We start from the raw sequence: 26,762 nt of genomic DNA on the forward strand, positions 1-26,762 counted from the left end.
TTTATTTACTTCTTGACCTACTTGTTGATTTATTTACTTTCTCTTGACTTTCATAACATTCTTGACTGGTAGACACCCTAAATAACTTCATTCTCTATAGCCCTGCTTTACAATCCAAATAATGAATAAGAATGGGAAACATCTTGTTCCATCAGTATCAACCCCAAAGCAAGAAATTACCCTCATGCATTAAACAGTGACATCATCAATATGTGGCCTCAAAACTTTGTTCATTAATTGCTTCCGTTTTTCCTTTTGTCCTCTAGCAGGACAAAGTTTTATTTATTTATTATTTCTTTTGGGGGTGGGCAATGACTGTATCAAAATATATTTCACTATTGAGTTTGCGAGCGCAGTCCATGGACTTGTAACTTCCATGATTTCTTTTTGTTCAACTGAAACACGTATTGTCCTAATTAATATTATGTGACGCTCAAAATGCAGGACATTTATGATATTTTTCAAATTCCTCCCGGACGCCGGACATAAGGGTAAAATGTAGGACATGTCCGGGAAAAACCGGACGTCTGGTAACCCTTCTCATAAGCAACTGTTTTACGACTAGTGCTTCGATTTCGAGAAACCGGAAGTGTATGTGACAGAACACGAAGTGATCGCCCATGGGTTTTAATCCCTGCCGCAGTGGGGGATGTGCGTACATGTCTGGAACAATCTCCAATCAAAAGCTTGAGGAAACTTGCGTCCCAAGCGGACTTGCCACTTTTAAGAGCTCATAGGTATGTGAAGAAAACTACCCTAACACTTAAGTTTTAATAATATAATAATGCTATCCATTTAGGGAGCAATCTCATTGGCATAGCTCTTAACCCAGGATCTTAGGGTATTAGCGCTAACATCAAATACTTTTGCAACTTGTTCGCGCAGTTCAAGAACTGCGAAACCTTGATAAGGATAAACGCTTGAATACTGCAGGTGGTTTCGATCTCTCATCGAAGAAAATGGCATCATAATTCTTCATTTCGTTTTGTTTCACTGATGAAGCTTGGTTCCATTTGAATGGTTATGCTAACAGCCAAAACAACAGAACATGGCCCGCTGAAAATCCTCATGCGTTCCACGAGGGATCGCTCCATATATATATATATATATAATAAAAAAAAACCACCGGGAGTTTGGTGTACTGTGACGCACGAGTATTGCACTTACTATTGTTGTCACACTGTTTGTGTTTTCCGACCTGACATTTGATTGATTGATTGATTTGCTTTATTTTACTTTGCTTTTGTGCCACTTTTGGATAATTTGCGAAGATGGGTATGAGTGATGATATGATGAAATTAATGAATAGATACTCACAAGCATCGATACACAGGCCAGGATTCAAACCCGGGACCCCTGGCGTCGTACAGCAATGTGTTAACAATGCTTATAAAATATTTTAATTGCTTTTATTGGGATAAATTTATTAACCTAGTGATAGCCTAGATGATTAGTTTAGTGATTTAATCGGAACACTTAATGTCCAATAATAATAATAAAAAGTAGACGTGTAGTACCCGCATTTACGACTCGCCCTTACCAATTCCTAACAAGCTCCCGTCAGCTGTGTTGGAATGGAAGGGTTGCCATGTGCATAGAAATTTACACTTAATAGGCAAATTTCGGCCCAAAATTATGATTTTGATTTTTCATGTATATGTATGGATAATACTTAGGCACATTTTGCGTGCGTCTGGTGCCAAAATTTCCGACCTGCTAGTGTTGCCAGCTACGGAGATATGTGCCAAAAATGGCACTTTTTCAGTCAACCCATAAAATCTCCAGTCATAAATCCATCAAATGCTGTACATGATCATTTTTATTGAAAATGACAGATTGGCATGGAATCAATCATTAGCGTCTAATTATGACTCTCCGATAATTTCTTACATAGTTTTCTCACTCATAAGTGCATTTCTGGAAAAAAAATTAACGCTGCCTTCCGCCAGTTATTAATTTATTTAAGAAAAATATGTCAATGGATGAGGCTTATAATGCAAAAAACCCGGTGTAAATATCTCTTACGGTTTTCATGATATAAATTTTCAAAGTTTAGGTTGCGCGACTTTTGAAACAACTCTATAATCATGCAAGGAAATTGACCCCAGTTATTTCTTGAAAAGTGAGAAGAGATATTTCCGAACTTAATATTGGTTACAAAGAAATTTGGGAGAAGATTCTTGCACGAATTATTCCTATCTTGTAATCGCTAGGGGAGGGCCCCATATCCTCAGGAAAGCGGCTGACACCTCACAGTTTTAGAAACAATATTATTTTTATTATTACCATACCTTTGTTCTGCATGAACAACCTGTCGGAACCTGTCGTGTGTAGCAATGAGAAGCAACTCGAGAAGACGTTATTTGTTTGCCTTTTTGTGGATTTTTTTCTGTTAGAAATTCTGAGTACTGTTTACAGCTCGCTCAGCTTATTGGCTGATGTTGCACTGCTTCTAATCACAGAAGTGTTATATGGATCACAATTATTGTGTTTTAAATGCAATTAAAAATTATTTCCTTTTCCTAAAGTAAAAATAAGGAAATTAAAGCTAGATTAATTTCACTTAACAGGTGTTATGCACCAGGATATTTGCTATAATATTTGCAACCTTACTCGATAAGTATTGCAACACCAAAAGACAGCGAAGCTTAGCCTACATAGAATGATCGTTAACGACAACATTCACAATAATATATGGAATGAGGACCAGAATATACTTATTTATCGAAGCAAATTTTTCTAAAGTAACTTAGCTACTTGAAGTTTTCTTCATTAATTTGTCTGGGTGGGAAATTCGATGGCCGAGCGGTTTGTCCACCTGTGCCCACCCTGGTGGCGTCCTTCGACGTCAGCATTTGCGGTTTACGCGCGCATCCATCCAGGTTCTCACCAAAGAAGGAGTAAAATCTGATTTGAATTTGACAGTTAATGTTATGCTTTATTACTGAACAGTTATAATGTCGTGTTTTCTCATATTACTTATTATAACAACTTAAGCCCGAATCACACGGAACTGGATTTCCAGTAGGAATGCCCTAGTTGGCGCTGGACTGCCTACCCATTTGCTTGTTTACGCCTCACACGATACTTGTTACTTAATACTTGTCGATAGACTTTTGTTCCCACAAGACATTGGGAAGAGCAGACAATCTGTAAAGATGGATGAGCAATTTGAAGCGTGGCCGTATTTAGAGGGGAGGAGTTAGGGTTCATTCCCTCACAAACTTCAGGCATGTTGGATTAATGGGAGTTCAGAAAATAAAATAAGTAGCACATTTTCAAAAAAATATATACGCAGTTTCACAAAAATACAACTTAAACAATTCTGAAATGATCGAGCTAGAATTTTCAAACATTCTGAATTCTGAAATTTGAGCTAAACGGGTTTAATTCTCAGAATCGCAGACCACCTGCGGCCCCTTCATTTTCACTTTTGCCGTCCTCTTTCCAGTGCTGCTCTGATCCATGGATCAGACTGAAAATTCCCTTGTGATTGTCCCAAAATTTTCATTCCAACTTTTAAATTCCCTATTCGATAAGGGTTTAAATCTCCCCTCTTTTATAAGAGTTCAAAAGGATATCCAGCTTCGTAGTGTATTACATTCACTACCCTTCACCCAGTGGTCGATATATACATACAATTAACCTATAGCTATGCGGTCCTATAAAGCACATACTTGTATAGTGCATAGTGGTTGTATATAATGCTGTTTGCTAAGTATTCGAACAATATGAGCGTCGGAAAGTGGGATCGAACTGGACTATAGACCCCCCCCCCCCCCAATTGACATCATGTATTGCAAAATTACAAAATAGCAGAACGATTGTTAGTTTTGTTGTTAATAACTGAAATAAAGTCCAGTTAGTATTCGAACAGATAGAAAAAATTGAGGTTACAATACAGGCACCAGGTTATGCTTTACCATTTAATCCAAATAATAACTGGTTTCCACAGGTTTCAAAATTCCAAAAATTAAGTTTTAAGTGAATGGTCAAACAACATAAACTCTATGACTAAAATTTCTATCTCTTACTTTTAAAGGTTTTCTTGAGGTATCTAAAATGTAATAACAAAATATAATAGCTGTGCTTTATTCACACTTCTCATGGATAGAGTAGAAAAGTCCCCTCAGGGATATAAGGACAGCAAAAATAATAATAAATAATACGTTTGGAATCAATTAGTTATTTATTATGAAATTTTAATTATTATTATTATTATTAATTAATAATCATTATTGTTATTATTTCTACAGAGTGTCCGAAAAGTCACGCAACCCGATGTTTACGAACGTATAACGGAATAGCGAAACGGACTGAGAAGAAACGCTTTCTGCCAAGAGAATGCCCTGTATATTGGGAAAATTTAGAGAGACAAACATATGTAAGAACATGCATGTTTTAATAACAAATAAGCAAAGTGTTGCCAAAGGCGGAAAAAAATTATTTGCAAATCGTGTGTATTAATGCACAGAACTCATTGAGGTAAATTATTGCAACATTTCACAATACCAACGAACAATTTGAATGGCCATCTAATGAATTTGACAGAAAAAGAACTTTGACGAAGTTTCAAAAACATTGCAGAAGGGAATAAATGGGCTGTTCCAAAAATCGATGTTTTCACAATATTACGCAGGACACTGGCAACACTGTTGGTGTCACGTGTCAGTAACAGACGTGTTTCACCTCAGGCTATCACACTAAGGCACTTTTAACGACAAAGGAGAAAGTTGGTTATTCTTGAACATATGCAATAAATTACATACACCTTGCAACCCTGAAATATGGGTATCCCTAAATGCTTCTCTTACGCAAGAATATGACGATGTTCGGATATATTCTTCAACAATAAACACTCTTTCCTGTGTAGAATATGGCATTTTAAAAACACACACACGACGTCAGCATAAGTAGACACAATCTGGAATGCCGTTCGCGGCAAACAGCAACCACCTAAGGCACAGAAAACATAACAATTGATACACGTACTTCTGTACCCACATTTCAAGGTTGCAAGGTATATGTAATTTATTGCATATTTTCGAGAATAACCAACTTTCTCCTTTGTCGTTAAAAGTGCCTTAGTGTGGTAGCCTGAGGTGAAACACGTCTGTTAGTGACACGTGACAACAACAGTGTTGCCAGTGTCCTGCGTAATATTGTGAAAACATCGATTTTTGGAACAGCCCATTTATTCCCTTCTGCAATGTTTTTGAAACTTCGTCAAAGTTCTTTTTCTGTCAAATTCAATAGATGGCCATTCAAATTGTTCGTTGGTATTGTGAAATGTTGCAATAATTTACCTCAATGAGTTCTGTGCATCAATACACACGATTTGCAAATATTTTTTTTCCGCCTTTGGCAACACTTTGCTTATTTGTTATTAAAACATGCACGTTCTTACATATGTTTGTCTCTCTAAATTTTCCCAATATACAGGGCATTCTCTTGGCAGAAAGCGTTTCTTCTCATTCCGTTTCGCTATTCCGTTATACGGTCGTAAACACCGGGTTGCGTGACTTTTCGGACACTCTGTATTATTCAAATTTCTTGCGACGTCCATGGGAACAATTATGAGTGAACACCCCCGAAATTTTTTTCTGCCTACGGCCGTGATTTGAAGAATGTTGTAGGAGAAATAGTGCTTTGTGCTTTTAATAAAAATTAAAAAATAAAAGTATGGACTAGAAATTGGTTCGATTAGAATATGATAATCAAGACGTATCGAACAAGCTTTTTAATGAACTCGGGTTAGCATATTCATACATGAGATTCGCAGGATTCATCCACAAACAAACAAACAAAAACAATCATTTGCGGCTAATCATATTTATCACCAAGGACGTATTAAGGGGGGTCCAGGTGGTCCGGACCCCTCGAAAGATTTATTAAGTACTAAAATTAAATAATGAAAAATGTATTTTTGATTTGATTTAGTTTATTTTACTTCGCGTTTTGTGCCTCTTGGCTAATTTGCGAAGATGGGGATGAGTGATGAAATGATGAAATTGATGAATGGACATTCACAAACAACCAAGCCCGACCGAGATTCGAACCCGAGACCCTTGGCGTCGCAGCGCGATGTACTAACCACTTTTTTTTTTTTAAAAAAAGGAAATACCCCCTACACGGAGGTATCCCCCACCATTCACTTTTTTTCTCACTTTTACACTTTTCAATTCTTACATTTTCTTTGTTTCTTATCAACTGGACGAACACAAATACCCATGCCTTACCCGGGACTCGAACCCAGAACCCCTGGCGTTGTAGCGCGCTCTGCTAACCACTTTTTTTTTTTTTTTTTTTTTGAAGAAAAGGAAATACCCCCTACGCGGAGGTATCCCCCACCATTCACTCTTTTTCTCACTTTTACACTTTTCAATTCTTACATTTTTCTTTGTTTCTTATCAACTGGACGAACACAAATACCCATGCCTTACCCGGGACTCGAACCCAGAACCCCTGGCGTTGTAGCGCGCTCTGCTAACCACTTTTTTTTTTTTTTTTGAAGAAAAGGAAATACCGCCTACACGGAGGTATCCCCCACCATTCACACTTTTTCTCACTTTTACACTTTTCAATTCTTACATTTTTCTTTGTTTCTTATCAACTGGACGAACACAAATACCCATGCCTTACCCGGGACTCGAACCCAGAACCCCTGGCGTTGTAGCGCGCTCTGCTAACCACTTTTTTTTTTTTTTTTTTTTTTGAAGAAAAGGAAATACCCCCTACGCGGAGGTATCCCCCACCATTCACTCTTTTTCTCACTTTTACACTTTTTCAATTCTTACATTTTATTTGTTTCTTATCAACTGGACGAACACAAATACCCATGCCTTACCCGGGACTCGAACCCAGAACCCCTGGCGTTGTAGCGCGCTCTGCTAACCACTTCGCCACGGAGGTCGACACCACTCGGCCACAGGGTCGGGCTGAAAAATATATTCGTTTAGCCGTTGTTATATAAATTCCTCTGAACTTTTTGTAAGACAAGAATTATATTGGGATCATACGGTTTTGAAGGACACGAAGGACGCATTTCGGGGGTCTGGACCCCATCCCCACCCGATAGACTTATTAAGTACGAAAATTAAATAATGAAAATATACTCGTTTAGCATTTGTTGCATTTGAGGGACACGAAGGACGTATTTAAGGGGTCCGCCCCCCCCCCCCCCACAACACACACACAAACACCCGAAAGACTTATTGAGTACGAAAATTGTTGTATAATTTCTTTTGAACTAATTGGAAAACAAGGATTATATTGGGATCATACGGCTTTGAAGGATAGGAAGGACGTATTTAGGGGATCCAGGGGTCCGGACTCCACGAAACTTACCAAGTACTAAAAGTAAATAATGAAAATATTAGCATTTGTTGCATAATCGATGGTTATTAATTTCCTCTGAACTTTTTAGAAGGCAAGGATTATATTGGGATCATACGGCTTTGATTTGATTGATTTTGTGCTTTTAGCCAACTTTATGCACAGTAAGGCTAATCGGGACTGGACCTACAGTTTAAAGTGGGATCCGAACCACTATGTGCCTCCACCGGGTATCGAACCCAAGACCATACGGCTTTGAATGACATTTCATAGATAATTTCTGTACACTATTATTCAAAATAATATGCATAAAATTTTAATCAGAAACTTACTTTTCTGCAACTACATGTAACATCATTTTTGTAATTCGATAAATATTCAATTTTTCATCTATTTGACATTAATTTCATTGCCAGGGCACTTGTTTTTATGTAAGTTATTCCGATCTTAACTACAGGTAAGCTACGTAATGAATATGCGCTATTATATATCTATTCTTATACAATCTTTTGACCTATTCATGTAATAATAATATAATTTTAATGATAAAATTAATTAGTATTAATTTGATTTAATAGCATTACTTTAATTTAAACATTATTATTATATTTTATTATTATTATTATTCCTGAGACACTTGGTTCGGACCTCCCCCCCCCGAAACATATTTCTAGATGCGTGCCTGTTTGTCGTCACGTACACATCTCATCGCTTTGAATAAATACGTAAATATTAATGAACTGAACGCGAATGCACTGCACGTCATCTCTACTTTTTTTTTTATCGAGAAACTAACAGAAACAGCCAACACTCGAAAACCACAGAGAAAAATTTCTCCTTTGCAAACTCACAGATTATCTTCGCATGGCCAAACTTTGCTCTGATTGGCTGTTCCAAAGCATCCAGTCGAGGAAAGCCGGTAGCAATTAGAACATGACCTATTCCTCAAAACCAGTCAAGCAGCCAGCCAGGCAGCCATCACTTAAGCCCCTATCACACGGAACTGGATTTCTAGTAGGAACGCTCTAGTTGACGCTGGACTGGCTACCCATTTGCTAGTATTCGCCTCACACGGTACTTGTTATACCGTACTTGTCGATAGTCTTTCGTTCCCATAATGGCGGCCGCGCGAGAAGTAAACAACGTATCACTTCACATTTTTAAAATACGATAACTATTCAACCGAGAGGAATATCGCTTCGTAGTAAATGGTTTTAGGTAAAGAAGAACGGCGATGATAAAATACATACTTTACAACGTTTACTATACACGTATGGAAGAATATTTTAGCTTTTTCAATTGTAAACATGCCTTTCGTGCTGTATGCACTCGGAAACCACAGACAAAAAAGGCTACTTTGCAAACGCACAGATTATCTTCACATGGCCAAACTTTGCTCTGATTGGCTGTTCCACAGAGTCTAGTCGAAGAAGTTAGTAGCAATTAGAACATGTCCTATTCCTCAAAACCAGTCAAGCAGTCAGCCAGGCGGCCATAATTTCTACCTAGAAAGTCAGTTCATCGCCAACTAGGGCATTCCAACTAGAAATCTAGTTCCGTGTGATAGGGGCTTTACGGTCAGGTAACCAGTTCAATGCCAACTAACTGGATATCCAGTTCCGTGTGATTCGATCTTTACTTATTACGAGGATAAATTTTATATATTTTTTGAGAGACCCGTGGCGAGGCGTAGGTTAATGGGGATGAAGGCTAGAGCGCCCTGTACAGAGGCCGCCAGTCAAAGCAGCGTTTCTTTTTTAAGGGAAAAAAACAACAAAGTCATAATATGCGACAGAGAAATTTACACTTGGGAGAGGTAAGGGGACGAGAAATAACGGAAATATTCTTAAATATGCTAAACTTAAAAAATATATATCAGAAATGCAAATGACATATCTTTAAATATAATAACTTATATTATGTTTAATGAGTTTTTATATGTTTCCTGATTTTAAAGTGCGTAGGACGTTGGTGCTTGGTGGTGCAGGGAGGTGGGGAACCAAACCACAATCCTGCCTAGGACGCCAAAATATATGTAGGACGGAGCTGATTTTTAAGTTTAACCCTCGCATCAACCGCGGTAAGAGAATGTTCCAACGTTTTGGACTTTTTGTTATCGGTTATTACCATTATTGGCCTCCTCGATAGCGCAGTGGTAACGTCGTCGCCTTGTAATTAAGGGGTCCCGTGTTCGATACCCGGTGGAGGCACATAGTGGTTCGGATTCCACTTTAAAACTGTAGGTCCAGTCCCGGTTAGCCTTTCGGTGCATAAAGTGGACTTAAAACAATAAATCGATCAATCAATCAATTACCGTTATTTTCTAAAATTCATGACACATGATATATCACTGTGTCCTGTGAATCTTCCGTTATCTCTTCAAACATTGTTAAGGGCAAACCTCATTAGCTTATCATGTTCAACTTACACGTAAAAAAATGCTATTCTAGAGTGAATGCCATATCTGATTTGCTTATTTATTTATTTCTCTCAGTTTCTGGTAGCCTAAGTGAATATTTTTTAACAACGTAAAACGAAAATAAAATTAGCAAACGTCAGCGTCCAGAATGCAAAAATATTGGTCAAATTTGCTGTCCCTTAGTCTTGGTCCTCAATATTTTTCCAATTACCTCACTACAATGGGGATGTTCATTGTCTTCTTCTAAGTTTTGTCCCTATCCACCATTGATGTGATTTTGGTCACGTGCACTGAAGGAATGTACCAGACAAAATCCTATAACATCCCGCGTGAAAATAAACTCTTCCTCCTATTTACGGATGCAAATAGGTCCTTCGCAATCGCAAGTATTATGTAAACAAAACACAACACAATGTAAAACTCTTCCCTCTAATTACAATGCAAATATGTCCTCGCAATAATGATTTAGACAAACAGAACGCAACACAAAAGTCTTCACGTCAACCTCGGGTTCCGGAATCATAGAAATTCCTTAAAAGAAAACAAGAAAATGTGTAAAGTGATGCCGTGTACCAAATCCCTCCGTCCTCTTGCAAATTCACGTCCGGATATACCGCCGAGGTACATACCAGGCGAACTGACTGTTCACTGCCAAAGTTTTCCGATGGTGGCGCCAGGATAGTTGTATCCGAAGATAATTTCGTTCTTCATTTGATTGCCCTAAGCTTAACATTGGAGCGCGATGAACGATTTTCACGGAAATTAACATCCTCTTTATTACATCCATAATAAAAACGCACTTTGTAAACCTTTTCAGGTAATGTAGGTGATCATAAGTTTTGATAATAACACTTTTATTGATCCAATAAGCTCGTAAAAGCGCAACAGCAAGGTAGCTCGAATTGGCTAAATAGCGAAGCCTATATTCATGCACAAAGACAGGCCCGTACCCAGAGGAGGGGGAGAGGGCATGCCACCTTTCGAACTATGAAATATTTGTATGTGAACATAAAAAAAACCTACGAAAACAATATGGACATTTTTTGAAATTTTGCAAGAATTTCGATTTTGTCATTACACAAGTGAATGGGCTGTTTTTGAAGAGAGATAGACTTCAGAAATCTTGATTTTTCTTAGAGTCACTTTTCTACCACTTTTGGCTAATCGCAGGATGATATAGTGAAATATTTCCTTTCGAGATACTATTAACAGATCTACATCAACAGCAACATATACAAAATAAGGATAAAACACGAGGTCAAAACTAATACAAGGTGAAATCTTTTTGATCATTATCAAAAGAAAGAATGAATTAAATAAAAATCTAACACTTAATGAAAACATTTCAACTATTTTGTTATTTCTTGACATTTTAAAACAGCGGGTAAAATAATTAATTTGATAGTTTATAAATCTCAGACACACGCACACAGTTTATGAATCTCACACACACGCACACATACATACATACAAATGCAAACGTATAAACACATTTTCGGATCTGCGTCCCACCTTCAAAGAAATCCTGGGCATGGGCCTGCACGAAGATCCCTTAACTTGGTACCTATCATTTGGGTTGTTCTTAACTGTCGTAGACTAATTTTGATTCTACACTACGTTTTATGATCTCTGGATTGCAACTATGTCCAATTCAACAGTGGGTGCCGGAATTGGATAAATTTCTTAAAAAATAAGAAAACTGTATTCGAATGCTCTCTCCAATAATTTAATGTTACGTGCGCTTCTTTGTATCAGGAAGATATTTTCCATTGTGATTTCTATCCTCTTTTTCAATGTCTACAATATTTTAAAAATTTTAATTTCTGTAAATAAGAGCTCTCTTTAGGTTATTAAACGTGAAACAAAAGAAACGATGATTTTTATGTGATAACTTTCTTTTGTTATTTACCGTCGCTTATCTGCCACTTTTGGCTAATCGCGACGATCAGGATAAGTGATGATGTGATGAAATTGATGAAGGGGCACACATGCTCAGGCCCAGGCAGTGATTCGAACCATTGACACCTGGTGTCGTAGCGCGCTGTGCTGATTGATTTTTTTTATTTTGGTTCATTTTACTTCGCTCACTTTTGGCTAATTTTCGAAGATGGGGATGAGTGATGATATGATGAACTTGATGAATGGACACTCACAAACATCCATACCCAAGCCGGGACTCGAACCCGGGATGCACAAATCACTCCGCCACGAAGGTCGGCTGTACAGTCCTCCTGAATTATTATATATGATTCGTTAACGCACCATTTCACAACAATAAAGCACTTAAATTGTGAAAAAGGCAAGTGACGTAAACAAATGCTATGCAAATATTGGCCTTTTTTTAGTTACAATATCTTCCCTTTTGTTAACGATCATCTTCTTTAAAAGCACTAATATCTATCGTGTTCCAACATAATTACTCAAGTTAAAAATCAAATTGATACGTGCAATTAAAATAATAACGCACTTCCAGCATAGAATTCCTAATTTGTTTTAATTGTAGAACAACTGCCTGTCGCAAGCGCACAGACACAAATTTTCTGCGAGATATCTGCAGAAACTTACCTGGCATTTTCACTGAGCTTCTTACTCCTCGAAATGAATCCTTTCCATAGTCCCAGTGTTTGTCTTTGAGTTATCACGGTTAGTAACAAAGGTCAGGAAGAGATAAGAAAGGACAGCCAGCAGCGCTCTCGCGTAGAAGCTAAGCTTCTATTGCATGTAATGTAAGTCTAAGAAAATGGCCAATTACACAGCGGCATCGCTAAATGGTGTTATGGGTGGGTCATTGGATGGCTGCCAAAGCTTTGGGTGGTAAATATGTCTATCTTCACCCGTTACTCATTGTTGTTATGCGCAAATTCTCCGAAAATTCCATTCTGCTGTGAATATATACTTCCTGTATCGGTTTCTACATTTCATTGCAAGCACCCATTCAGCGTCATTGTCATGTTCAGTGGCGTGCTCTGGTTATTTTTCGTAAGGGTCAGTCAGTTATGTCTTATTTTTTTGTGGCACGTCCTATATTTTGACATCTTTTCTTGCATTTAGAATGTGGGGTTATAATACTAAACTACAGGGCACGTCGATGGTCATAGTTAACTAAGGAGTATAAATGAATATTACCGACGTTTCAGAGGTCCTCACTTCACCCACCCATATGACTCTTGGTTCGACCGACTTCAAATATTAATACAAAATTTAATACCTTGCAAAAAAACAAAAAAAAAACAACTAAAATTAACAAACAACACTCAAAATAACCAAATTCAAACCCAAACTCAAAAAAACAATCTAAAAACTAAATTAACTATTCTTATAGCAGTATAGACTTTATTATTTAAAGGTGCGTTAGATCTTTCTCTCAACAGTTCAGAAGGACTTGCCATTCTCCAGTAAACGTTTCTTAACATAATATGGATACAATTTATCGGATACTCTGCAAGGCTATTCTAGAAGAATATAGCCTCCCCGGTGGTAAGTGGGAGCGTCGTCGCCTTGTAATCAAGGGCAAGGGGTCCCGGGTTCGATTCCCGGTGGAGGCACATAGTGGTTCGGATCCCACCTTAAACTGCACGCAGGTTCTCTCTTTATCTACAGTTTATTTACACCTCTACCCTTCGCCGTATAGACATCTTTCCATAACAAATCCAATATCAACTGCTGTCAGTTGCCTTTTGCCCCATAACACAGATAAATTGCATTTCTCAGCACTTCACTCTACGAGCGCACTATTTACCATAGCGCTAAACCGCTCTCACCGTTTATCACGCAAGAGTCCCTACGCCGTCCTCTCATCAGTGCAGTATATCTTATTTGAGCTACGAGCGCACTATTTAGCATAGCGTAGGGTGACCAGATATTTGTTGACCAAAAAGAGTATAGTCGATAGGTTGAAGGTACGCATGCATTTTGCTCTATCACGGGGTCCGCAAAAATCCCGCGCGACTTCTTGACAGTCTAATTATCCTGGAAATTATGCAAAATTAAAACTTCCTTTTTATTTTACACTAATTTTGCACAAAAAACTATATTTTGTGGCTACATAATATCTATTTTAATATTCTGATGCAATTCTTGAATATTCTAAAGCAAATTTCTTGGTATGTTGATGCATATAATTGGAGGAGAATATTTACACACCAATATTGATCAATATTTTGAACAAATTTTAATTATTGCAATTTTCAAGTATCGGTATCGGTGGGAATCGATAAGAGTATCGGCATCGGTATCGGTTCAAAGTGGTATCGGCTCAGCCCTAATCATTATCATTAAATTCCAATGAATTTGAAATATGTTTTGGTTGTTTATGGAATATGAAAATGACTCTTGAAATTGTTCATAGGAAACTCTTGAGTCAAGGAGTAAATACTTCAGTTTGTTGACATCTTGACGTTTTCCGTTCTGTGGATTTTAAGGCATTTTTACGCGTAAAATAATGAATGAAATTAAATAGCAAGGAAAAGAGTATATTTGGGAATTTTGGCAAATTGAAAAGAGTATAGAGTATATGAACCTCTAAAAGAGTACAATACTCTTAAAAAGAGTATGTCTGGTCACCCTAGCATAGCGCTAACCAGCCCCTGCTGTTTATCACGCAGAGGTCCCTAAACATTCGGCGCTCACTCTGAGAACCGTCAACTTCCTGCGATATGAGAATATGAGAGACCGTTTTGTTATCTTTCAAACAGGGAAGCCGTTGAGGAAACCCAACCGTTGGCTTCCCCGGTTACTGGGCAAAAAACAACCTAGGCCAGAGCATTTACAAAGAAATAAATTCGTACATATATACTTTCCAATTTCCAGCTGTGTGCGTAAAAACCACACAGCATGGTACATGAAGGGAAATTTTCGTCGTTGCAGGGAAATTAAGGCAGAATTTTAGCTGAAAAGGAGAAAGATTAGCTTTCCATAACCACTTCTCTCATATCGCATATTTTTTGATAATCCTGTCCCAGCCACCTCGATGGCTGAGCGCCCTTTGTAGCCGACTAACAATCTAGCTGCTGAAAGTCCCGACATGAGGATTCTTTGCGAATTTAAGTGTCCATTCATCAATTGAAGCATTCCAACGAATAACGCTGTATGGCGGCACATTTCAGTGAATGCGAGAACAACGGATAAAACCTGTTGTATGTTACTGGACTACAGTAGAAACAACATAAATCCTTATGCAAACACAGTAGCAATCTTTGGGCAACATCCGACCTTATGACTGGCCAGCTTGCATTCCCAAAAGTGCCATACAGCGTTATTCGGTGGAATGCTTCAATTCCGTCGTTCAAGCAGATCTTCAATATTGGCCCAAAAACGCATAAAAGCAATGTAAATCCCTACTTTTTTTCCCAGGGACCTTCTTGAGACATGACATCACTTTCCCTATAAAACACGAGCCCTTTACGGACTCTACTGCTAGAGAAATAGGTCAAGCAGTTGTGTCCGAAATTGTAGGAGATCGAGTTATGTAAACACGTGACAGTGTCTGTGGCACATGGAAAAATGAAAAATAAAGGATAAAGAAGGAAATTAATGGGAATCAATGAATTTACAGGACATGTTACTTAAATGCGTAACATCACGATTTCTTTTGTAATATTTTAAAAATGCGATGCAATGCCATATCACAGAAACTATTTTAGCTACATGAAAACGAAATTTTCTGAGTTGAAATCGAAACCAATCGATACATACCTATTTCTCGGAAACTACAATAGATGGAAACAAAAAATTCGATGAGAGTAAACATCTACCTTATATCAACTTCATATGACATAAATGATCTCGATCTGATTGTCTGGCTATCGGGATCAAACAGTGGAAAGTTAACAATCGATATATATTTAACTTTCGATATCTTAGAAGTAAATGCAGTTACAAACATGGAATTAGGTACACTGAAAGATATATATAAAACAGTAATTATCTAGAAAATTTTCCCTATTGATTCTGCAATTCCTCGATTAATGTTGACATTGGATCAATCGATATCTGTTGATTTTGCTGAGAACACCTACAGATGCGAAGATAAAATTTCGTGAACAAATAAAATATTAGGTGCTGGTATAGTGGAACATTCAGGGCTGACGGCAGTTCCAGGAGGGGGGGGAGGGGGGTCTCAGGACCCTGCCTGGTTACGGGCCTGGTTAGACGTCATATCGACTAAAGCACCGCGGCTTGAAGATATAAATAAGTTTCCAATATGTTGTGGGGAAACCAGGAAACAGTAGTGACGCTAAATGGGGGTCAAAGGGGGTGAATGTGGTTCTCCCCCATAGGGAAACAACTGCCCCCAGTTTTTATAAAGAAATATTTTGGTTGTCAATATATAATGGCATTATTATAATCGGGGTGAGATTTGAAGGGAATAAGGGGGAGTTTTTCCCATACACATTTATTTTTCAAAAAAATCAATTTTTCTGCACAAGATTTTTGCCGAAAAAATGGAAACTTCAAATTTTCTATAATTTTTGCGGATCCTGCAAAAGACTAAAACGACGGGAAACTATCCGCCAGTACCGGTAAACAAAATCAAACCGATTTTGATCGATGCCGACAAATGTATGTATATACAGTGTGCGAATTAAGCTTTTTTGGGGGGTGATTTCATCTCGGGAGGTTATTTCTTTGGATTTGTAAATTTGTATACGATACAAGTCAGTAAAGTAAACTATTGCCTTGTGGTTCTAAGTAATTTTGAACATTATGTCTAACCTAGGTCATTATATCTTGTGATAACATTTACACGTAATTTAGAAACAGTAGGCTATATTTACATTCTAAGAAAACTCAAACTTATACACAAAAAGGACTATCGAACTACATAGTATCACCGAAAACTTGACTCCATTTCTATTGCCAAGTTGAAACTTAATGTCGATCTAACCTTCAAGATCCTTTTAAACACTTTAATACATGTAAAATATCAGCACTATGCCAAGTGCTGTTGCTCGCCTCGTGAGGTTGACCAGTTGCTTGTTTTGCTTTATTTTACTTCGCTTTGTGTGCCACTTTTGGGCTAATTTGCGAAAATGGGGATGATATTCATGAATGGACACTCACAAACATCCATGCCCAGGCCGGGATTCGAACCCGGGACCCCTGGCGTTGTAGCGCGAGATCAGCTGCTTCTTTAATACACCAGACTGCGTACTTTTCGGCACGAAAATCTTTGATCAATGATTTTTCAATTGTGTTGCAGGGATGTTAATATTTTTCTTTTTCCGGGGGGAAAATATTTTGTGAGAGGAAATCCCAGGCAACCCCCCCTCCCCGTTGATTCGCACAAACTGTCTCTGTGTGTGTGTGTGTAATTTTAATTTTTTTTCACTAGAACTTCCAACATTCCACCACTGATAATTACAAATATAATTTTCCACACTAGGACTTAATGAAGCAGTGTTGCCGAAACCGTTAAAATCAATTTCCCTTTCCTACGTTCAAAATTTCCCTTTTCATACAAATTTTCTCTTCATCTGGAAAAAATCAAACGTTTACTTTACGAAATTTTACAATTATTTCCATTTAAATAGAGGGAGAGAGAGATAGAAAGAGAACAGTATTTTACCAAGATACTAACTAGAATTGATTAGACGAATGCAAATATGAAGAAAACTGTAAACTTTGCCAAAAAAAAAACTATACCAAATAAGAATATTTTCATGACAACAGTTTAACAGTTAAGGTTAAAACAACATTAACTGTGATAGTACAAAAACTTTAGTAGATAGTGGGAAGTTATTGATTTTTCCCGAGCCAAATTTAGAATTTCAACTAGTCCATTTTGGGGGAATCAACTTTGCGACGAAAGAAAGAAAAAAATGTTTTCAAGCTATAGAACAGATTGAATGTAATATATGACACATATCTTAAACTTTACCTGTAGTAATATTGGTATTTTTCATAATTTTTCTCTTTTCCCTTTGTACTGTGTATGATTTAATGGTTGGAATCAATCACCTAACATTTTACCTGAATCTACCGGGAGCAAGGGAAAATTTCCTTCAAGTAGCGATACTGCACTGAAACATCCCTCCAGCTATTTTGAGCACTGGCAAAAACAATGGGGGGTGACCAACCAATCGCTGAAGAGTTCGTAGGATTAGTCCCATAGACAAGATTAGTCCCCAGACGACTTTGCTTGCCGCTGTAGTTAGTCACCGACCGACCGTTTGTCCTACAGGTAGAGCAGGTGTCCGCGCGAGGTGGTCCATGGAATAAGCCAAGAGGTGAGTGCAAATGCAGTCTTTGTCCCAGATATTTTGTGTTCTTACAGCCTCTGTGGTTGTGGCGTATCTACCGATGTTTATATTTTCAGAATTTGAACGCATTAAGGAAAGCCTTACAGATTTACTTATTTCATGGATTTGATTTATTTTACTTCGGTTCTTTGCCACTTTTGGTTAATCGTGAAGATGAGGATGAGTAGTGTATAGTGGCGTGCCCAGGATTTTCGAAAGGGAGGAGTTATGTACAGTTTTTCGGGTAGTCAGCCCTCATTTTGCCATCTTTTCCTACCTTTGACGTTCTTTTATTTAGGAATGCTGGGCTAAAGGTGTGTGTGTGGGGGGGGGTGTTATAACCTTCCACCAACCCCCTTTGGGCACGCCACTAAATGATGATACAAAGGGACACTCACCAAGAACGCTCATGCCTAGTCCGTGATTCGAACCCGGTACCCGTTGCGTCGTACCGCCCTGTGCTAACCACTCCGTTTGTTTATTATTAAAAGACACGATAACTTCCAACTGAAGGGGTATTTTGTGAGGAGACAACACTGTTGAGGGGGAAAGATGGCTCGTTTGCCACCTCCAGCTCCGACCGGAAAATATCCATAGTAGTTTCCAATCAATCAAGAGATATAGAATGGTGTTATTGTTGACATGAACAGAAAAATAGGCGGACGAATCAGCAGTAATATATTGAATTAAATTGATATTTTATATGTGTCTTTCGGTACTTTAAATTACATGTTTCTAGCTTTTTCAACTTCTTATATATCGAAGGATAAACACATGTTTTGTTGAGTTTCGAATATTCGACTGCGCTGCGATAGATGTTTGGTTAGGAGGAGGTAGAAGACGTTAACTTTGCGTTTCCATAGTACTTTCAGAGAAATCGATGTTACCGATAGATGGTTGTCGAATGTTGAGTAGACAGAGAATCGGACGAGCTTTATAGGGATGGATATCCCATCGCATCACATGGGCTTGTTCACTGTTCTTTCAACTTGACGACACATTTCATATTTATATCATGGATTGTTTTGGACATAGCATTTATAATGCATCGATTGTTGAATTTCAATTTCCTTCAATTGCTTGACCAACCAGGGAAATTTCCCTTCAAGTGAAAACTGATTAGTACCCTAGAACTCCTGTTTCCAAAGTCAAGAAAGGGAAGAACAAGAAGCTTAGCTAACCCTTTGCAAGACGTAAAATTTTCCTATCTCGCTCATTTTTTTCATTCACCTAAAGAAATTACATAATAATAGTAATAATAATAAATAGTAGTTTCTTTGCCCCACGTTCGTTTATGAAGAATATAAAAAAATGAAACGCATACATGCTTATAAACAGTCTCTTTCCTACCTGGCCAGATATTTTGACCTCAAATATACAAAATGTTTTTGACACGCACGCACCTCTAAAAATCGTAAAGCACAATAAGAAAAATGCACCGTGGATCACCAGTAATGTTAAATTGTTGATGAGAATCAGAGATAACGCGCTACGAAAGTTCAAACGTTCGAACAATCCAAGCGACTTGCAACAATATAAAGAACTCCGGAATTTTACAACAACTGTCATAAGACAAGAAAAGAAATGTTATCTTACCTTCAAATTTGGCGGGAAAAATTTAAACCGGAGAGAAACATGGAATGAGTTGAAACAATTGGGTATTGTTAACAATAAAAAGTCTCACGATAATACATTCTCTCTCATAAGTACCACTGAAGATTTAGATGCTGTTAATGACCATTTTGGTAAAATTTGCAATGAATCTGAAATTCCTCCTCCACTTAAGGCTCAGCAAATAAAGAATTTCGAGAACAAAACCTGTTCCACCGCTGAACAATATTTTAGCTTTACTGAGGTAACTGAAAAAGATGTACATAGAACTATTTATAGTATACGCTCAAATAGTTTTGGAGTAGATGGTATCAGCACTAAAATGCTCAAACTTTCTTTGCCTTATGTTTTATCTCCGCTAACGCACGTCATTAACTCCTCTCTTTCCAGTGGCGTCTTTCCTGAAATGTGGAAAGAAGCACGAATCCTGCCACTTCAGAAAAAGCAGATCGCCACTTCTTACAATGACTTTAGGCCTATCAGTCTTTTGCCTGTGCTATCTAAAGTACTCGAGAAAATAGTGCATTCGCAGACGTTAAACTACGTTAACACGAATAGTTTACTGCCCCCGCTGCAGTCCGGATTTCGTGAGAAGCACAGCACAGCCACTGCTCTTGCTAAAGTTGTGGATGATATTCTCTATGCCATTGACAAACAGCAAGTCACTATTTTAGTACTTCTGGATCTCAGTAAGGCTTTTGACACTGTGCAGCATGATTTATTATTAGCCAAACTTAAATATTACAAGTTTTCTCCTTCAACATTAAACTGGTTTCAAACATATCTATTTAACAGACGTCAAAGGGTCGTATTACATAATTCACCATCTCACGTGTCTCAACCTATAACGCTGAAAGCAGGCGTGCCGCAAGGATCGATATTAGGCCCCCTCCTCTTCACCCTTTACACTGCAGATTTGCAGCAAGTCATAAAATTCTTCACTCCACATTTTTACGCAGACGATACCCAGTTATATTTCTCAGATCATTACGCTTCGTTGGAACATAAGCTTCAGTCACTAAATTCTGACTTGAACATCGTCAGTAACTGGTGTGTATCTAACGGTCTTAAACTAAATCCAGAAAAATCCACTTTCATAATCATTGGTTCTAATTATTCAAGGTCGTTAATTAAAAATATTAAGATCGAGCTCAAAATAAACAATTTGCCCATTGTCAGGAATAACACTGCTAAAAATCTTGGTCTGATTTTTGACGAAATTTTTGATTGGACAGAACATGTAAAGACGCAATGTAGGAAAGCTTATGGAACGCTTAGGAATCTGAATCGTTTCCGTGACTTCCTCCCTGCGGAATGCAAGCTAAGACTCATCCAAGCGTTAATCTACCCATTGTTCGACTATTGTGATAATGTTTACGGTCCTCAACTCTCGCAAAAGCTCAGTAAAAAAATACAAATGGTGCAAAATGCCTGCTTCCGATACATTTTTCAAGCAAAAAGATCCGATCATATTCTTCCATTCTTAAATAATAATCAGGTTCTTACCATGGCAAACAGAAGGAAGTTGCACTATCTCTGTTTTATACGCCGCATACTGACAGAAGGTAAACCACAGTACCTGTTTGAGAAGATGCATTCCCGTAGCGAAATCCATCAGTATGTTACCCGTAAGCGGAACAACTTCGATTTACCCCATCACTCTACCACGGCCTACAAATCATATTTCTCCTTTTCGGCTCCCAAAGCATGGAATGCATTGCCTGAAAATATCGCTAGTGTAAATAACCCATTATATTTCAAAGGTAAAATAAAAGATCTGCTGTTAATGGAACAATGGCAGAGTCGGGGCACATACTGAAGGTATCAAGTCACTCACTAAAAGGAATTGTATTATTGTATTATTATTACTATTGTCTTTTGTATTTCTAGTTTTTGTATGCAACTAATTCCTATGTATTTTTTTTCTTTGTTAATTTTTTATTTTTTATTTGTATTATTATTATTATTTTTTACGTTTAGCTTACTGCTCCATAAGTTTATAAAAATCTCATATACATCATATTGACAAGGGTTAGGTGGCAGAGCAGCCGTTGGCTGAACCTCGCCCGCTGAATAAAGAAAATTTATTATTATTATTATTATTATTAAATAACCCTGGTCATGCGCGATTGATTGATTTAGTATAGTTTACTTCGCTTTTCTGCCACTTTTGGCTAATTGCGAAGACGAGGATGAGTGATGATATGATGCAATTGATAAAGGGACACTCACAAAGAGCATCAATGCCCGGGCCGGGATTCGAACCCGGGATCCCTTGCGTCGCAGAGCTCTGTGCTAACCACTCCGCCACGGAAGTCGGCTGGTCATGCATGAATGTACAGGTGGGTTTGATCCTTCACACATTTTATAAATTCATCATTCAACCTCATCGTCATCATTAACTTAAGATGTAGAAAAGTGACATAAATAAACAAGGCACAAATTTAATAAACATAGAGGCTTACACTCAAAGGGGTGGGAATAAAAAGTGACGGCATAAACAGATGGATTTGAAACTGAAACCTAGTGTAGGCTAATCTGTACTAACTGCTGTCTTCTAATTTCCCTGAAATTTTGTTATTTTAAATCCAGTTTCCAATTTCGCGTAAATTCGATCCGGATTTCCCTGTCAAAAGTGAATCTTCCCTTCAGGTGGCAACACTGCTTCAAACTTCCCAGTTGAACAAACAAAAGTATGAACATTATCTCCAGAAGAGAGGCCGATGACCTTCAGGAGGTTATGCCCATTCAGGTCGGATGGTTGACAGCGGTTGACAGGTGGTTCGTCTTGAATACAGTAAGTGAACTATGCTTGACTTGACGGGTGTATTTGTACAATAGATGCTATGTGCGCGTACGCGTAGATAATGAAGACCTATTTCATCTGTCATGAAGACTATGGCCGAAATAGGTCTAATTTCTAGAGAAGAGCGGGATCAATTGTAAGTTGTAACATTTCCGATAAATGTCATGATTGCTCTCAAACCATTGGCATTTGTAGGATGCAAGTCAGCACACCAAATCTTCGAAATGTTATTAAATTAAAAATGTAATTAAAACCAGGGGGAATTTGCAACTAGGCTATCCTACCCAGTCCGGGGGGATGGGGCATAAAAATGAGACGTTGAAAGGTCAGAAGTGACAAAGACCATCAACTATTAAAAATCCTTAATATTGAGATAATAGCAAAGTAAAAAACATACCAGTCAAGTTATTTTATTTGCTTATATCATGAAATGATGTACAAGGAAGGAGCGTCTAGTGTTTAAATAAGTTCTACCTACATCATAATCCAATTTTCAGTACTGTATTTTAAACCGGAGTGCAAGCTGAATAATTTCTAATCAGATGCGTCTACATTTTAAAGTTTACAAGTGTTCTTATTACAGACCATGCAATTAGTTGAAGTGAAGTACCATGATATCAAACCTATTAATAATATAGGTCTAATAATAATAATAATGTCGGGAGGACTCAAAACAAAAGGATAGCCTGGGGCCCTAAATTTTATAAATCCGCCGTGATTACAACTCACTTTAATATGATGTCAATTATTAACTATTTAATTTTTATATGACAAATGTTACACTTAACACTTTTTAAGGGCCAAATGTAACACAAACCAGTGGAGCATTTAATTTTAACCCTTAACTGTCAGACCGCTGTTTTAATTTTGAATGTTAACTACTTAGCTGTTTTACTATTTTCAATTTCTGACGGGTTTCTCGAGACTTGACATGATTATAGAAGACTATTGTAAGGCAGTTTCAAATTTTTATTGTTTAATTAAAGAAACGTAACGTAATTTATGCAAAGAGGAAGAAAATCGGTCAAAATTGCAACATAGGCTTCTTTAGTTTTTTAAATTCAAATTTTTAAAATATCTACATTTTTATTTTATCAGAAGAGCAGAAGTTTAAAGTATAATGTATGTTTTTGCTGAAATTTTGAAAATGAGTAATGAGTAGAAGTTTTCGTTTTAATTGTCACTAAATTTCGATGTTACTTTTTATTGGAATGTCGTGTTATTTTCGCTGTTTAGAGGAAAATTCGGAGTTATTAATTTAAAATCGGTGTTATTTTTACATACGTTTTTATTGTTCTCTCTATGCTTGACATTTTCTCATTGCTTTAATAATTGAAAATTGAGACAAAGTTCAGTTTTAATGAGAAATAAAATAAGACTTACTTTTGTGAGAAATGACCAAATTTCTTGTATTTAGAAAACTATTTCATTTCATCAGAAACGTTAAACTGCCAAACTGCAATAAATGACGCGTGACAATCTCTTCTGAATCGAACTTTCAGCAGCTAGGTTAGAACTCAGTGGCGATAGGGGGGCGAAGGCAATTGCCCCCCCCCCACTTTTTGCCACCTTTACCGCCGCATTATGTTAAACCTTATCTACAAAGGAAATTAAACTGCCCATACCTCCCCAGGTTTGACATTTCACCCACCCTCCCCTAGTTTTGGGACGCAATCGCCGCCGATGACAGAACTCATAGCGTTTCAGATGATTCACTTTGAACAGAAGAACTGTTGACTCCAGTATATATTGCATATTTCGCGACGTCTTTCACGTTCAAGTGAAAAATTCGATGATAAGAAAGGGCATAATTCGCGTTATTTCGCGATTCGGAAACACCGAAAATTTGCCTTGTTAACCTTTCCAAATACATTTTAAACACTTTATTCTGCTATCCTCAACTTTTCGGTGTTATTGTTAAAGCGAAAACTTCACGTCCCTAGTAATGAACCACTTGAAACACAAAGAAACAAACGTAGACTACGGTACGTCTGTCAGACCGCTCGCCGAAAATAGAATGCATAATTCAATATGATTTGAACAAAGACCTTGACAGGGTGTAGCGATCACCCCCAACTGAAAGGCATGGAGAAGGGTTCACTTGTGGAGTTGTGGTTGGAAGGATGCGACAAATGAAGTAAAAAAGAAAGTCGGCGCGGTTTGAGAGACGGTCCATGGTAGGTATTAGCACCTTTTAATGAAATCCGTAATAGAGGCCTCTGAGCTTCCTATTATCTCTTATGAGGCTTTGTCACTGTGGATATTCATATATTCAATAACTATATATTTATTATTTATGTAATAAATATATAATTATAACAATAAAATATAATAAGATATTTAATTTATATATATATACAGGGTGATTGAAAAGTCGTGCGACATAGGACAACTCCGTTATTTGTGCAGATACAGAAAAAACGATAGAGGGATTAGTCTTCTGGAAATCACAAACAAAACAAAACAAAATGACTGTCAAAATGGCAAACGGAAAGAAACACAAACAAATCAATGTCATAGCCGTACTCCATTTACGACCGAACAACAAAATTTACAATCGCAATAGCAATAGCAACCGCACGGAGTGGCAAACTGATACAAAGGAACGACCTGAACTGACATGTCCAGCAACTGCACCCCTGGGACACTACCGGAGGAATTGTTCAAAATGATTGCCATCCTATTGACGGCACATCCGAATACGGTTCACAGAACTCTTGCGCACATTACGTAACACCATAGCTGTTATTGCTTCATAGGCTCCTCTGATGTTTTCCTGAAGTTCCTGCAGTGTTCTGGGCCTGTTTCTGCACACGACAGATTTGAGATGGCCCCAGAGGAAAAAGTCAAGTGGTGACAAATCTGGCGACCTAGGCGGCCATTCCACGGGACCCCTGCGACCTATCCAACGCCCAGGTAAAACTTCATTCAGCAATTCGCGAGTTGTTAGTCCGAAATGCGGCGGTGCTCCACATTGCAGAAAGAAAAACCCCCGTCTTTTTGCTAGGGGTAGATTATCGAAATAGGGCAGGAGTCTCATCTCGAGATGCTCTCTGTACAGTTCAGCAGTGAGCTTGTTGTTAAGAAATATGGGATCGATGAGAACATCCCCGTGTATGCCACACCACACATTGACCCTTGGGTTAGTCTGATGATGAGCATCTACAGCAATGTATGGGTTCTCGGTTTCCCAATACACAGCGTTATGTCTATTCACTGTTCCGTTCAGATGGAAACAGGCCTCATCGCTGAAAAGAATATCAGCTTCAAGGTGTGGCTGCTGCGTTCGTCTTTCAGTAAACCACTCACAGAACTGCACCCGTCTATCTGTGTCATCTCCATGCAGTTCCTGGTCAAAATGCGCACGATATGGATGGAAATGATTTCTGGATAGTATCCTGGACACGGATGCTTGACTGATGCCACATTCTTGAGCCACTTTTCGTGTTGACCGTGTTGGACTGACTGTCAGCTTAGCTAGTACGCTAGCTGAGGTTGCATGATCTGTTGCTGTATGTGGCCGCCCAGACCGTCGTTTGTCATGGATACTGCCTGTTGCCTTGAACCGCTCCAGTAAACGACCAATGGTTGCATGATGTGACGGTGGTTGATCTGGATGCCGTCTGTGATATTCCTCCTCAGGATTCATCCCTGCAACATGGATAAGAACCATTCCACCCTTTCTTGAATTGTGTACTGGGACATTATTGTTGATTACTCGAAAAAAATAAAAATTCAACATTACGGTCATGATTTAAAACGTATTTTCCAACAATTTTGTTCTTGTTTCCTGCACACAATGAAAATAATACAAATGCAACATCACGGTCATGATTTCAAACATATGTCTAACAATTTTGCCCTCTATCGTTTTTTCGGTATCTGCACAAATAACGGAGTTGTTATATGTCGCGTGACTTTTGAATCACCCTGTATATATATATATGGAAGGAAGAGATTGTAAAAACTGATTGATGGAATTGAAAACCTGCCCCCCACTCCAAAATAAGTTCCGACGTTCACTAAGTTCACGAAGAAATGGGGTGGAAAAGTGGTACACTATGAAGTAAATGGTAATACAATCAAAAACTCCAATATCGTTTTCGTATATAACATTATCACCAAATGTGATCCGTGAAAATGTTACAGGTTTTAGGAGAGGTCACTTCCAGCATCCTCTTCCCCCTTCCTTCAATCCGTCCTTGTACACTGCTGTGAGCAGCATTGTGAGCAAAGCAAGCAAGAACATTATTAGGGTATTTATTACGAAACTGGCAATAATACTATTTTAATAAGGAGCCAATAATTTCACAAGGTGGCCACCTACTTTTCCTATGCGCTTGCGGCGCCC

General features: G+C 38.0%; 2 protein-coding genes across 2 annotated transcripts in view; both read right to left on the reverse strand.

The window, feature by feature from the left end:
- Positions 1-12,452, reverse strand: part of LOC145978502 (D-serine dehydratase-like) — a 65,580-nt gene extending 53,128 nt beyond the window's left edge. Inside the window, exon 1 of the mRNA XM_083111122.1 lies at positions 12,320-12,452. Within this exon, the coding sequence (XP_082967248.1) occupies positions 12,320-12,326 (7 nt within the window). The 5' untranslated portion in view covers positions 12,327-12,452. The remainder of the gene's footprint in view (positions 1-12,319) is intronic.
- Positions 12,453-25,091: 12,639 nt separating this feature from the next.
- Positions 25,092-26,060, reverse strand: LOC145978792 (histone-lysine N-methyltransferase SETMAR-like). The gene has a single exon (XM_083111612.1). The coding sequence runs from the start codon at positions 26,058-26,060 to the stop codon at positions 25,092-25,094; it is 969 nt and encodes a 322-aa protein (XP_082967738.1).
- Between the last annotated feature and the right edge of the window lie 702 nt (positions 26,061-26,762).

The sequence above is a fragment of the Lepisma saccharinum genome, chromosome 25 (assembly GCF_977018435.1).
Source record: "Lepisma saccharinum chromosome 25, izLepSacc3.1, whole genome shotgun sequence".
NCBI lineage: Eukaryota > Metazoa > Arthropoda > Insecta > Zygentoma > Lepismatidae > Lepisma > Lepisma saccharinum.

Bases quoted from the DNA above. Each gene is read 5' to 3' on its own strand.
- LOC145978792 (XM_083111612.1), bottom strand. From the start codon at position 26,060: ATGAATCCTGAGGAGGAATATCACAGACGGCATCCAGATCAACCACCG.